General features: G+C 43.7%; 1 protein-coding gene across 2 annotated transcripts in view; it reads left to right on the top strand.

Moving 5' to 3' along the window:
* Positions 1–14,190, top strand: part of cog6 (component of oligomeric golgi complex 6) — a 38,649-nt gene that overhangs the window by 12,041 nt on the left and 12,418 nt on the right. For both annotated transcript variants that reach the window (XM_083637559.1, XM_083637558.1), the window contains exons 5-12: positions 7,795–7,906; positions 8,619–8,701; positions 9,054–9,124; positions 9,709–9,802; positions 11,531–11,659; positions 12,436–12,527; positions 13,898–13,962; positions 14,095–14,186. In XM_083637559.1, coding sequence (XP_083493685.1) covers positions 7,795–7,906; positions 8,619–8,701; positions 9,054–9,124; positions 9,709–9,802; positions 11,531–11,659; positions 12,436–12,527; positions 13,898–13,962; positions 14,095–14,186 — 738 coding nt within the window. The remainder of the gene's footprint in view (positions 1–7,794; positions 7,907–8,618; positions 8,702–9,053; positions 9,125–9,708; positions 9,803–11,530; positions 11,660–12,435; positions 12,528–13,897; positions 13,963–14,094; positions 14,187–14,190) is intronic.

Here is a 14,190-nt window from a genome sequence, read left to right as displayed (position 1 = left end):
TATTTCACGATAATGCACTGGCGCTTCACTGTGTGTAGGGTAGGCTATATCACTCCGCTTCACAGCTGCTCTAATCAACAAAACAAACACCAGCCACGTTACATTGAACGTCATTCAAAGCGTAACCGAGAGCGCAAAGATGGATTTTTTTCCTAACATAACTTTTGACTTAAACTATGAATGCTCGTCAGAAGAGGACGAGGGGGAGCAACATTCTTCTGCGGAAACCTCCAGGGGCCGGTTGCACCAACTGGTCTTAACTATGCCTGGTCGTAACTCCTACGTCGGTCTTATAAGACCATGGACTTACGCCTGTTGCACCAACAACGGCACTCGGCCTGCGGCCTCGTGCCTGCGACCGAATCACAGCAGTGCCAATATTAGCCAACAATGCACTCCCTCTCGTGTGATATTGCTTAATTAGAGATTTGATGCAGAGCCGGAGTAGCTGGCAATGAAGTCTTATTTTTTATGAGGGAGTGATGAATAATTGATGAGATTGATGAATATTTCTCCCTAAGTAGGTTATTTGCATAAGGACGGCACCAATCATCATTTAATGGAGCCTTGGAGCGTTATTTGTTTTATTCTTCATTTCCAAGTCCTGTGATTTTGTCCTTGAGATCCACATCAAAGTGGTTTATGTTTGCTTCTTGTACTTAAAATAACAATGTGAGCCCTGTCAGTGGCCAAAAAGCTCGTTTAGGGGACCCACATTGACCCGTTTGATCACATTGCAGCCCGTTTGCTCGAGTAGTCGAGCCTCAACTCCTCCACACTCCTCCTGTCCTCACCTTGTACAGGCGTGTGTGGCGGACGCACTCTTCCTCAATACTAGACCAAATTCAGAAATTGTTGTTCAGATTATTCTTAGACACAAAAAGTTTGGGGAAAATGTTCCAGGTTGAAAAATACCCAAATTCTCCTTTAACAGGTTCTGTCCCATCGAGAACCATAGGGTTTAGAATAAACTTGAGATCCTTTCCTGTACTTTTCTAACTTTTTCCATATACCTTTTGCTACCTGTTGTAGCATTTAATTTAGTTCATGTTTAAGGTCGCTAGTTTGAACCTACCCTTTTTACATTTAATAACTAGTCAGCTTGCTAAATGTTAGTTGCTGCTGTCTGCAGCTCTCAGTCTTTCATTAACTTGGCGCTGTACTATTAACCCAGGTCTGTGAGATCATTATCTAGGCAACAGTTTCAGTTCAGTTTGACAAAGCTGTTTATGAGATTGGGCTGTGTAATATTGTTGAAACCATTTTTGTGCTTGAACAGACAAAAATCAATTGGCCTCGTTGGGAAATCTGAGCACACACAGACACACACACACACACACACACACACACACACTCACACACTCAACAGACATTACGTTTATTAAGGCTATTTAGGCTTTGTGCATTAAAATTCATCCTATCATGCAACATGATGTAATCAACATATCCAATTTAGCATCAAGCTGTGGGTTTGCACTCGTCTGGCATTCTGCCACCAACTAAATTGGAGGATCAAGGAAGGCTTACTTCACCGAGTTCATTTTTAGTTGATTGTCTGTGCTAGCCCAGAATCCTTGCATACCTGCCTGTTAGTGTGACGTGGCCCATTCACTCAAGTATGTTGCTCCATTCTGCTATTCGCTAATTGCAGCCTTGACGCGAGCGTATCGTGTCCTGACAGCCCTGTAGGAAGGGATCCCTTCCTTCCTGTTGCTTCCCTGCTTCTGCTGCGTTTGCTCCAGTAGTCTCAACTCCTCCACACTCCTCCTGTCCTCACCTTGTACAGGCGTGTGCAGCCTGTCGCTCCGGCTGTGATTTACACCCTGGAGGAACAAGTGGATCACTCTCGGCCTAGACACAGCAACGTGAGGAGGGGGGGGGGGGGGGGGTCATATCTTATCTTATCGTACTCTCTGATCTTAGTGAAGCCAGACTAGGACAACTTGTAAGCAGCGAGGAAGGGAGGGAGGAGATAGAGGAGAGAGAGAGAGTGTGTGTGTGTTTGTGTGTGTGTGTGTGTGTGTGTGTGTGTGTGTGTGTGTGTGTGGATTTATTTATGCCACATAGAAAGAGGCATCAGATAATATGCAGATCCCCCCATATAGACAGCTCACCATGTTGAGCTGTCATCAGCAGCAGAGTCTCTCAGATGATCTTGGCGCTCATCTGCAGCCCTGGAATGCCAATGTTTCTGATCGTGATTGAAAGCATGCCAGTCAAATTAATCTTGGTACCGTTAATCTATGAATCTGGCTGGGAGTGTGTTGACAAGGATGTGAAAATATACTCTCTTCTCTTGGCTGACAGCGGGGGATTCGGGGGTGGGGTTTTATTAGCATTTGAGGTAGCTATGACCTCGGATGCTTGCCGGTGACCTTGGAGGGTAGGGAGTGGGGTGGTGTGTGTATGTGTGTGTGTGTGTGTGTGTGTGTGTGTGTGTGTGTGTGTGTGTGGGGGGGGGGGGGGGGGTAACGTAGATTTCTGGCGAAAGGCCGTACTGACAGCTGGGATTGGCAATTCCATGGTCTGTTGGCACAGCTTGAGGACCTGACTGACAAAAGGGTGAGATCTAGATAGAGATGGATCGAGCCTGAAGAGAGAGGAGATGAGGTGTTACAAGTAAGAGCAGGGAAAGACACCGTGGACACACAGGCAGTAGGGATATGATTACATTATGTGATATGGGGTTCATGGTTCGATACAACAACGATACAATGTAACCAGAGACCATCTTGCGATGGGATCCGGATCACCCCAGCCGCGACGCCCGTGAATTAAGACGAATGTCAGCCAGGGACGTAAAGTTTTGGGGCCCCATTTTTTAACTGGACCTTCATTTCTATGCCAACTACACCGCTGTAAAGTTTTGTAACGGCACCTTACACAGTTTTGATGCTATCACGTTTGCAAAATCTGTCCACACACACACACACACACACGCACGCACGCAGATTCACAAGTTGAAAACAATACCAGCCCCGCTGTCACTGCTGATAATAAATACAAGTTCAGTGACAACAAGGTCTGACTGCAGATTTATGTTTCTGAGACACAAATCTTGTAGCAATAGCATTGGCTTGCTACAATGTAAACAACAATTAAAAAAATGTCATTGAAGGGCAAGCCGTCTTTGTGATTACTACATTAATGTAGCTAATTTTGCGATATTTTTTGCCCCATGATAGATAACTATGGTCACATTGTTGTGTTGTGATGTTTTTCGATATACTGTATTGACCCATTCCTATTAGGCAGTGAATTGATACAAGTCATATTGCTTTGTGCTGGGAGTGATGTTGAAAGTGAGTATTAAGACTGAGAGGTTCTACCTGAGTGTCCTCCTGAGTGTCCCCCGCCAGTGGCATTATCTTGTCTTTGCCTAACTGTCCCATTGGGACCTGCTGTCCGTCTGTGTGACATTTTCATTCGCCGAGCCACAATGTGACCCCCCCCCCCCCCCTCCCCTCCCCTCAGCCAGATGGGATAGTGTCTGCATGCGGGGCTTTGACCTTGTCTGACCAATTTTGTCTCAGAAGAGCTGCCAGGGGGGAAAAGTACAAGCAAGCTGTCCTCCTTCAGCCGCCCACCAGTCAGCCCGTTGCACCGCGGGTCACACAACTCTTTGCTGTCCCAAAGTAAAGCAGTGTGTTTTTCGCCCCGTCGACACTTATTATAGCAGCGCTAGATTTGCAGCATAATCTCACCTTGTGTGCTTCTAGTGCAGCTCTGTAGAGAGAGTACGCACACGGTTGTGAGTGATTTCCAAAGCTCTGCAGGAGCTGCAGTGTGTTTATCCAGTGGGGCAGGCGCCCGTCCTGAGCTGTCTGCTATCTTATCTGCCAATGGCACCATGTCATTTGTCAGCTCTAATGAATTGGAAAGGAACGGTGGCTTGCGTTCAGTGAGTGTGTGCAGAGGGAAGGCAGCACAGGCCGGCCCAATGAGAGCAGATGACCTGTGTTTGTCCGCTGGCTGCCTCTTTTGTTTCCTTACATGTAAGGGCTGGCCCCCGCTGAAAGAGGCTGTCAGCAAGAACCACTTCATAAGTGTTGTCGTCTATTGTTCCAGCATGAAAGGCGACACTACACACCTGCCCCACACTGTGATCTTAGCATTAGCATATGTCACGTTTAGCATGCTGAACAAGTCCAGACGTCTCACAGTAACCAATGTTTTCCACGGACAACATGAGCAAGCCTGTGTCGGCTCCTTGTTGCTCAGCAATTGTCGCGCGGCAGAGGGCTTTCCAGTAGGGCTACTCGGCTCGGCTGCATGCCAGGTGTGGAAGGTAGATAAACTTACTAGCCACATCCAAGATAAACTTAGTAGCCACAGCCCAGATTTACCAGCTAGATTTGGCTAGTGGTGGGTGCTCATTTCACACCTTGTCAGTGAGGGTGTCTGTCATTTTGTTAAACCTACTGCATGGCGAGTTGTCAGACATGTAGCTGTGTGTGTGTGTGTGTGTGTGTGTGTGTGTGTGTGTGTGTGTGTGTGTTTTATGTTTATTGCGCAAACTTACAGTAAACTAACAGACATTCCATTCTTCCAAATAAACAACCAGAACTGTGTGTGTTTTGTTCTGATAATTTCCCCCCAAAGTAAAGCAAATATGACATCTGTGTGGGTCATTAACAGATCAAGAGCTCTAAAACCCCTGAGCGAATGATCGGGAACTTCCGATCATAAATGACAACCTGTGTAAAATGACACTGGAGTCTCATTAAGTGCTCAGCTGGCTGTTAACGAGGGTATGGCTGTGAACATGCCTTTGTGTTGCCTGATGTGATTGGCTCAGACTACACTCTATGATCATTGGCGCATGGCTAACTAAGTGCTTTGTGAATGCCAAATTTCCATGCAAGCCTTTGAAATGGCCCCTAATGGATTTTAATGGATAATCGACCCACATGGTTTTCGAGCGATGAAAGGGTTGGTCATATTTGGTTTGCCAGCTACAAAGAGCAGTTGTTGTGTTGTGTTTCAGTCTCTCACAGTATCAGTGTCATTTCGTTCCCAAAATCTGCAAAAATAGGAATGCAGAGAAACATAGGGTTTAGATCCTTTCATATCCTTTTCTAATCTTTTCATGTACCTTTTGCAGAAATCAATTTCATTTTTAATGTCGCAAGATTGATCCTACTATTTTTTTTCTTACCTTTAATAACTAGTCAGCTTGCTAATTGTTTCTGATGTCTCCAGCCCTTAGTTTTTCATTAACTTGGCGCTGCACTATTAACCCAGGTCTGTGAGATAATTATCTAGGCAACAGTCATTTCAGTTCACTTCAGTTTGACAAAGCTGTTTATGAGATTGGGCTGTGTAATATTGTTGAAAGGATTTTTGTGCTTGAACAGACAAAATCAATCGGCCTAGTTGGGAAATCTGAGCACACACACACACACACACACACACACACAAAGACACAGACGCACACCAACAGACACACACACACCCACCCACACACAAAGACACAGACGCACACCAACAGACATTAAGGGCCATTGTTTCGACTTAGTGCATTAAAATTCATCCTATCATGCAACATGATGTAATCAACATATCCAATTTAGCATCAAGCCGTGGGAATGTACTCGTCTGGCATTCTGCCACCAACTAAATTGGATGATCAAGGAAGGCTTACTTCACAGAGTTCATCTGTGCATCTCTTATCTTGCGGAGGAGATTCTGTAATGAATGGTGACACAGGAGAGAGGTATTCTCTACCGGCGGCGCCATCTCTAGGAAGTTCAATATGTCTGTTAAAAGACGCCCGGCTATAGGGGGGACGGGAGCGATGCTGTCAGAAGTACAATGCACAATGCCTGTTCAGTTTGCTGCCTTATTAAATGCCTCATGAATAAAACTAGCAGCTATGGCAAGTTGACTGTGACAGACAAGATAAGGCTGTACCCTGAGTTTTCATCCTTCTTAACACTGACTGATAGGATCCACAATGGTTTTTGATGTAGCATGGTGACGGGACATAATGTCATGGTGGCGTCTGCCTGTGAGACATATTGTTGTGAACACAAGAAAACATGATAGAAGGTTCATAGAGAAGATGGTCAGATTAGATTTAGAGAGAACCTTGCTGCATATACTAGTGAGGAAAAACTGATTTTCCCTTAGACTGCTATAAGTTGTCCTTAAGATACGGAATTCATATTAATACCACTCATGTGTTATGCTAAGACAAGTATGTTGACATAGAGATATTTGCTAATTAATGCTTTCATTTTTGTAATTAATGACTTCATTAGCACAACTGGTTGTGTGTAATACATCATGGTAATCATGGTGGGACATTTGGCGGCTCAAGTGAATCTTGTTTTAATTTGTCATTATCTCTTAATAGCATGATGTGTTCCCTCTTAATTCACTCACTTCCCATAATGCTCCCTCTTGTCTGTTTTGGATGTTCAGGTTATAATTTTAGTCAGCTTTTGTTCTTCTGTTAACTCTTTCTTATTTGTGCACACGGTTGTAATGGAATATTTAAACCATATTATGTATTGCAACTTAAATAAAAAATCAACGATATAAATCAACAATATATTCCGTTAGGAGAATGAACGAGAGGAATAGCTCTGGGATTAATTTGAAAGTGAAAGCGAGAAAACGTCGGAAGGCCATTTTAAAAGTGGCAGATGTTCTAAATGTTTATAAAATGTGACAGAAGAAAACTTGAAATATATTTCCTGAACTTTTTTCCCCACATTTTCTTTTCTGTAGCTTTATACCTCAAATACAGCAGAGTAATCTTAAAGTAACTAAAAAAGTAATCTGAATACATAGAGAATTTCGATAATCCCTTTATTGCAATTGCAGGACAGCAGCAGCTGTAGTGGAATACATTTTGAACTACCCAACCCTGTTTGCTCATGGGAAATAACTCCGGTGGTCCAGGCTAGTTGCTGTTTTTGTATGCAGAGGCGGAATCTCAAGAAGCGTGAAGGTCTTGTGCAGAGGAAAGCTAAATCACAGAATCCTGTCACAGATTTACAACCCTTTTCTTTCCGATGGGTGAGCCCTGTTAATAGCAGCGTGAGAGAGACAATGCTCAGTTAATGTTGGCTCCTCTTCATCCACCAAAACAACATGTTGATTTAGTGATGTGGCCATGCCTTCACAGGCAGGAGGTGTATGCAGACGAGGTGGTCTGGATTGGAAGACGGGGAGAGAGAGGCCTCGCTGTTGTTCTCTTATCCCATGACAGAGTTCCCTGCTTGACTTGGGCCGTTGCCATGGTCACTATTGTGTTGAGAACTAATAGTGACAGCGATAGTGATCGCTGTGCTGTTATTGATGGTGACAAAACCTGGACTGTAGCCGGCCTGATATTATTGTTATATTTCCTCTTTTCTTCCTCTTTGATTTATGTTGCGATGGCTGCACATGATATCTTACTCTGTCTATGCTCCAGTCCGCACCCTGTTATTTTTTCCCTCTCAGATGAATGGAGGCAATCGTGTGTGAGGAGTATGACTGCCACCTACAGCATGGCTTAATACATTACATCTTGTTGACCACCATTTTTTGTGGAGGAAAAACAAAACCAAAACCAAAATTACAACATATGAGATAAAAATACACAAGGGTCTTGAAATTTTGAAAAGAAGCAAAGACCTGAACTGAACAGAAACTAAATACCAATAATACATTGGTATACAAACTCCCAAACTAACAAACTACAAACTAACCCTCAAAAGTCCATTTATAACAAGTGATGGGAATAGAAGAAATAATGATATAACATGATACATGATAATACATGTCTCTTCTTCACCCCAGTCACCGCCTGGAAGTCAGAGCCCAAGTTGCCCAGGCTTTCCTCGCCAAGTTCCAGCTATCCAATGAAGAGATGGTCACGCTCCGAGGGGCTCGGGACACTCCCATCACCGAGGTAATTTGCATAATTACATTAAATACCTTATTGATTCCTGTTGGGAAATCCACTTTTCATTACACCGGCTTTTTTTTTTTTTTTTACTTTGTCAAACAGTATTATGCTCTCTGGCTGTCTCTGTCCCACATTTTCCATGTCTTCAAAATGATTATTCATATCCGGTAGGGGTGCAGCCGTTCACAAGATTCATGGTTTGGTTCGATACGACACAGTGGTGTCACGGTTCGATGCAGCAAAAAAGTAGAAATACCAGATACATTTCCTTGATTTTATTAGATTTTTCTTTTGCCGATTTATTTTATTATTTTTACAGTCTAGTTTAAATTTTTATTTAAATTTACAACAATGTTTTTTTTTAACACCTTTTGTCTTTTTCATCTCAGTTTTAGTTTCACATGATATCTTTGTAGTAATCTTGCACTGTTCAGCAGTGAAAGATTTCTTTGGTTTGCAATGTGTACCTAAAGCCTGAACAGTTCAATACGAATACTATAGTATTGGAGTATTGTTACACCCCTAATATCAGGTGATCACTTAAAAATGTCACACGATTGTTTTACCTTATGCTGTCTTCCTTGCTCGGGGCTACAGACGGATTTTGACCAATTCTCTTAAATTGCGTAGTTGTTTTTTTAGTATGTTGTGAAAGAAATCTTCACATGCAGTGACTTCTGGATGTCTGCAACCTATTTTTTGTTCAATTTCCCAGGTGTTCTTTAAAGCTCTGAGTCGGGTGAAGCACATCCACGAAGATGTGAAGATTCTCTTGCGAACCAACCAGCAAACTGCAGGGTAAGGGCTAACAGTCCATCTAGCCTACAGTACATCGTATTATTCAGATTCTGTGCTCCACTTCGGCTGACTGTATTTTTTTTACAGTGTGTCATTTTTACTCTCATTGTTATGCTTGTGGTGTTTTACGCTGTGTTTTTGAAGCAGTTGTTTACACAGGGATGTGATCAGGAACACAAAGCGTGAGCACTGGCACCAAAAAACCAAACCGTAATCTTCCATGGGAAATGAATAGGTGGAAGGTAGGGGGGGGACGGGTCTGGTATTCGTGTGGCTGTCAGCAGGGCTCTGATACTATGCTACAGATCATGGGTATGTAATGCTTTGGTCTTGGTCTGTGTGCTCTTTCCAGGCTAGAGATCATGGAACAGATGGCCGTGTTACAGGAGACATCATATGAGCAGCTTTACCGCTGGGCCCAGAGTGAGTAGAGTGACAGTACACAGACTTGATACCAGCAGCAAGCCATGGGGGAAAACCCACTGCACTGCACTAGTATGACCCTGTTTGTGCAAGGCCTCCATACAGACTGTGTTGTCCTTAGAGCGGAGTCAGAAAACTAAATGCTTCTCCTTCCTTTTCAGCAGTGATAGAAGGAAGCTAACACCATTATAGAATGTGAAAGAATGACTATTTTGACCATAGTTTCACTGTTATCTCTACCTACAATACAGATAGTCATGGGATTCTGGACAAAAGCATATCTAGTATTAACAATAATGTCCGATTTGGGTCCGAGAGACAAAATGTGTCATGTTGATTTTGTGTCTGACAGGGTTAACCCGGGTTGCTTGCCTGACTTGGCTTGGCGACCCACCTCGAGAGGGCAGGCATGGTTGAAAAAAGAAACACATTTAGCAACACTGAATGGAACTTTTTTTTGTTTTTAGTAAAAAAACAACACATGCATAGTAACCAGAAAGACCATGACAACTTGACTTGTTGAGTGTTCTACTCTTATAGGGACATTTGTCTTACCTTCTAAGTTCTTTTTTCTCTCCACATAGACGAATGCCGAGGACTGACCCAAGAGACCTGTGATATCAGCCCTGTGTTGAGTCAAGCCATGGAAGCCTTACAGGACCGGCCTGTCCTTTACAAGTAACGCACACGCACACACAGAAGTACACACACATTTATCTCACCACTACATGATCTCTCCCTCCACGTATTACCTGCCATGTTGTTCACTGACCACATTCCGTCCACGTAGAAGTCAACCAGCGTAGCAGTCAGAAGATGTTTGTGAATGTAACCAATACAAAGGAAAGGATCGGGGGGGATTAGATAGATTTCTCTAATAGATAGATAGATTTCTCTAATAACAGTAGAGAAATCTAGTTTCACGTTGCTGTAATGCTTTTCAACCACTTCTGTTTACTGAATAATTGCAGACAGCTAAATTACTTTGCTGATATTCATGACAGGGTCAGAAATTAGCCGGGGCTCTGAGCAAAAATGGCCTAGAAAGTTCATGAATGCCCATGAAATTTGAAATTAGGGGTTAAAAAAATGCGCCTGATAATTATGAGTACCATTCTTGTTTTTTTCCCTTTTCACCCTGTTCACATTTTATGCATCAAGTTGTCCGTTTTTCACGACTATTGTTCCCCGTTTGCCACCATATGAGATTTGTGGGAGCCTGATTCTTTCCACTGTTTTCATGGTGGGAGAAATGGAGCGGTTTCTGATCAGAAAACAACCGAGTACACGGCCTGAAGCAGTAGAAAATATTGTCACCATGCAGTCAGCAGTAGAAGAGAAAGCAGACCCCACACAAACTGCTGCGTCAACAAAACATCAAACAACCACTATGGCAGGGGGGGAAAGTGAAAGGTGGGGCAGTGGGCACAGAGAGAGGAAAATGGCACCATCCTCCTCAGTATGACCTGTTGCCAATCTCCAGTATATGATTTAAAGCAAAACAAAGCTCATGGCTATTGTGTGTTTATTTGTTAATATCCGATGCAAATATATTACTTCATAATATTGAATAAAATTTCCTCCAAAAAGGACCAGAATACCGCTAAAATGCAGATTAATGGGCAAAAAGTGCCCCCTGTGGAAAAGAAAGAATCTTGCGTTTTATTCATCATGAATATTGAGAATTTATAATGTAATTATCAGAGACATTGACTTTGACTTTGTGTGTATAAACAGAGGGTTTGTCATTCTGCTGGTGCTTTCTGAACACATGTAGCATTTGGTCAAGTGCTTTGGAATCCATATAAACCAGTACAGAAATATCCTTCCTCATCTATTTTCAGTGTGTGAGGCAAAGCCCTGGCTGCAGCAGTGAAATACATAACCAAAAGCATTTCAATCTCAGTATCTATGAAAATAATTTATGCCCTCCAGAAATGAATTTGCACTCAATTAGAGTGTAGGAATAGATAAGACTCCCCCCGAAAGCTCAGTGTGAATTTAGAACTTAGAAAGACACAGAGGCTTAGTTTCACACGTTCAAGCCCATCAGTGGCACCTTCTTCAACCTTAAGACGTGTGTTTTCACTGCAAACCCTCCCTCTGTCTCAGTGCCCACAAAGTGTCCAAGGCCATGGGGCTGGCTGGGGATGTTGAGGCTGAGAGCCTGGAGACCAGAGTTCCTGCAATCTTTCTTCAGTCTACTGTTTAGTCTGACACAGAGCTTGCCACTGTCAAGTAATCAAAACAACCCCAGACTCCTTCCTTCTGGAAATGCTGCCGGCATTGTTGGTGTTACATGTGCGACTGACCTCCGACACACTGACTGCACGAAAACATTGGGGCTTCTTCACGCGTGTTTTATGGTGTTGAATGTTCCCGTCTTTCTGTTATGTGTTCGCTCAGGTACACTCTAGATGAGTTTGGGACCGCGCGCAGGTGTGCTGTGGTCCGAGGCTTCATCGACGCCCTCACCAGGGGCGGGCCGGGAGGAACGCCACGCCCCATCGAGATGCATTCCCATGACCCAATGAGGTACCTGTCCATTCAGGTGTTTAATGAAGTGAAGCATTCATTGTCAAATCCCCATTTCCAAAGAAAATGTAATAAAACTAAAGCTTGTAAATGTCAGTTGCAGTTTTGTTTGCACTTGTGAAAACCTAAGCCAGATTATTAAAGATGTAAGCAACAAATCTCTTGTCTCTTTAACAGTTAAGGAAATCATGCATGTCTAGGCTAAATTAGTGTAGCGTCTGAATGGTGAGCCAGAAATCAATCGCAAGGTCCTTTGGTAAAGTAAAAAACAACAACTCCCACACCTCCTGGGAGCCTTAAATTTTTTAGATTGGATTCAAAGAAAGTCTTATTTACCCATATATAGTCACAGGGCGTCTGAGGAGTCAGTCTGTCTCCCGCTGCACCTCGGATTCTTCTCCATCTGCCCAGGAGCCAAATGAGAGGTTTTCTTGGAATACCAGCTACGTGGGGAACAGAAATCACCTCTGCTTTGTAGGAGGCAGCGGCAGTTCTGAGAACATCGAGTTCTTTCCCACCTGCCTATGGCCACACACACACACACACACACACACACACACGCACACACGCACACACACACACACATTAATTCAAGTTAACCTCACTGTTTTCTGCTGTTATGCAACATGAAAAGCAGTGTTTGTGTTTATGTCTGCGTGCGTGAGCAGAGTGAAATACGAAGACCCATGTTCAGCCTCGATGTGGTTGCACTGATGTGTGGTTAGCCCTTGGCTTGGCCCCTGGGTGACACTTTATATGTTATGTCACCCGTTTAGGTATGTTGGGGACATGCTGGCCTGGCTGCACCAAGCCACTGCTTCTGAGAAAGAACATCTAGAGGCTCTGCTGAAACAAGTCACTCTGCAGGGTAAGACTTTTCCTACACCAACAACAACGAGTCTAGTCCTCCACTATCTGTGCTTCAGCCCAGACTCTATGAAGGAAGGGTGCCATCACACCTACACTTTGCTTTCTTTGGCACAAACCACAGTGTAAAAGTTTACTTTGTTGCTTTTTTCTCTCTTTCTAATTATAAAGGTTCCCACTGCCCAGTTACAAGTGAACCAGGGCTTGTAAACAAAAGTCACATGGACTCACAAGTAGCTTGTTTATTGGACAGAGTTTTGCTAACCTGTCACCCCGTGAGGTTTGACATTTTGGAAACGGGGAAAGAGTCTAAAAAAAATCCTGATTCCAGTCTCTTCAGCTAAGCTTGATGGACTTGTCTGCACTCTGTCCTTAATTCACCTTCTCTGGTATTCATACCAATTCAGAATAAACAGATAGCTGAATAGGAGGAGTATCAGTTGAAGCTGTGGTTTGCCCTTGATTCATTTTGTTATGCTAGGCTTTCCAACAGTGGAACTGCTGGCTATATCATACAAGGCCAACATTCACCTCTTTATCCAATAAACTCTTGAGTGTGAGGGTCGTTTCCTGTATTTGATTCAGATTATGTTCTCACTTCTAATCAACTGAGTTTGAATGGTATTTTTCTCACCTGCCTAAATGAACCAAAAGAGTAAATGCTCCAGAGTTAGAATAAACCGCTCCGGCCATCCGGGTGCTGCAGCAGTAGATTCCCTGCCTACTTACACAAGGGTTGTAGGTTCGAGCCCCCCTGTTACCGTCAACTTGGTTGGGCGTCCATACAGGCACAATTGGCCGTGTCTGCGGCATGTCCTGGCCACTGCACTAGCGGCGCCTCTGTTCGGTCGGGGCCCCTCTACGGGGGGAGGGGAACTTGTGGGAATAACGTCATCTTCTCACGTGCCACGTCCTGCTGGTGAAACTCCTCGCTGTCAAGTGAAAAGATGCGGCTAATGACTGCACATGTATCGGAGGGAGCATGTGGCCATGTGCTAGTCTACCAATCTCTCCAGATGGGCAGACGGGGTGGAGCAACGACCAGGACACCCTTGCAGGGAATTGGCCAAGTACAATTGGGAAGAAAACGGTGGGCAAATCATGAATAAAATAATAATAATAATAAACCGCTCCAAACAAGCTTGTTGTAAAGATGAAGACTGGAATAAATTAGGAATTCTGTGGCGCCATATCATTTGGAGGATTCCCAATGAGAGGGGTACATGTATACAGTAATGACCTCTGTTCAAATAGAGGATAATAATTGTTTGTTTCATATTGTGTACATTCATACTGTGTTCATGATCTGTCAAAGCAGTTCATGTTTTGAATCTCCAATAACCTTGACTGTGTGCGTCTCCTTAACCTTAGGTGTGGAAGAGAACATGCAGGAGGTGGTGGGACACATCACCGAGGGGGTCTGCAGGCCGCTGAAAGTGAGTATGGGAATAAATATAGACCCATTTAAGAAATGCTGAGCTTGGCTGTCTATGTAACGTGCTGCTGTGTGTACTGCATTTTGTCATGTTTTTGTCATATACTGAGTGGGTTATGGATCTGTCCCTCAGGTTAGGATAGAGCAGGTCATCGTGGCCGAGCCAGGTGCTGTCCTCCTTTACAAGCTCTCCAACCTGCTGAAGTTCTATCACCACACCATCAGGTAT

This window comes from Poromitra crassiceps (assembly GCF_964638095.1).
Source record: "Poromitra crassiceps genome assembly, chromosome: 5".
Lineage (NCBI taxonomy): Eukaryota > Metazoa > Chordata > Actinopteri > Beryciformes > Melamphaidae > Poromitra > Poromitra crassiceps.
The sequence above is the reverse complement of the archived record's forward strand: the minus strand, read 5'-3'. Positions and strand labels throughout refer to the sequence as shown.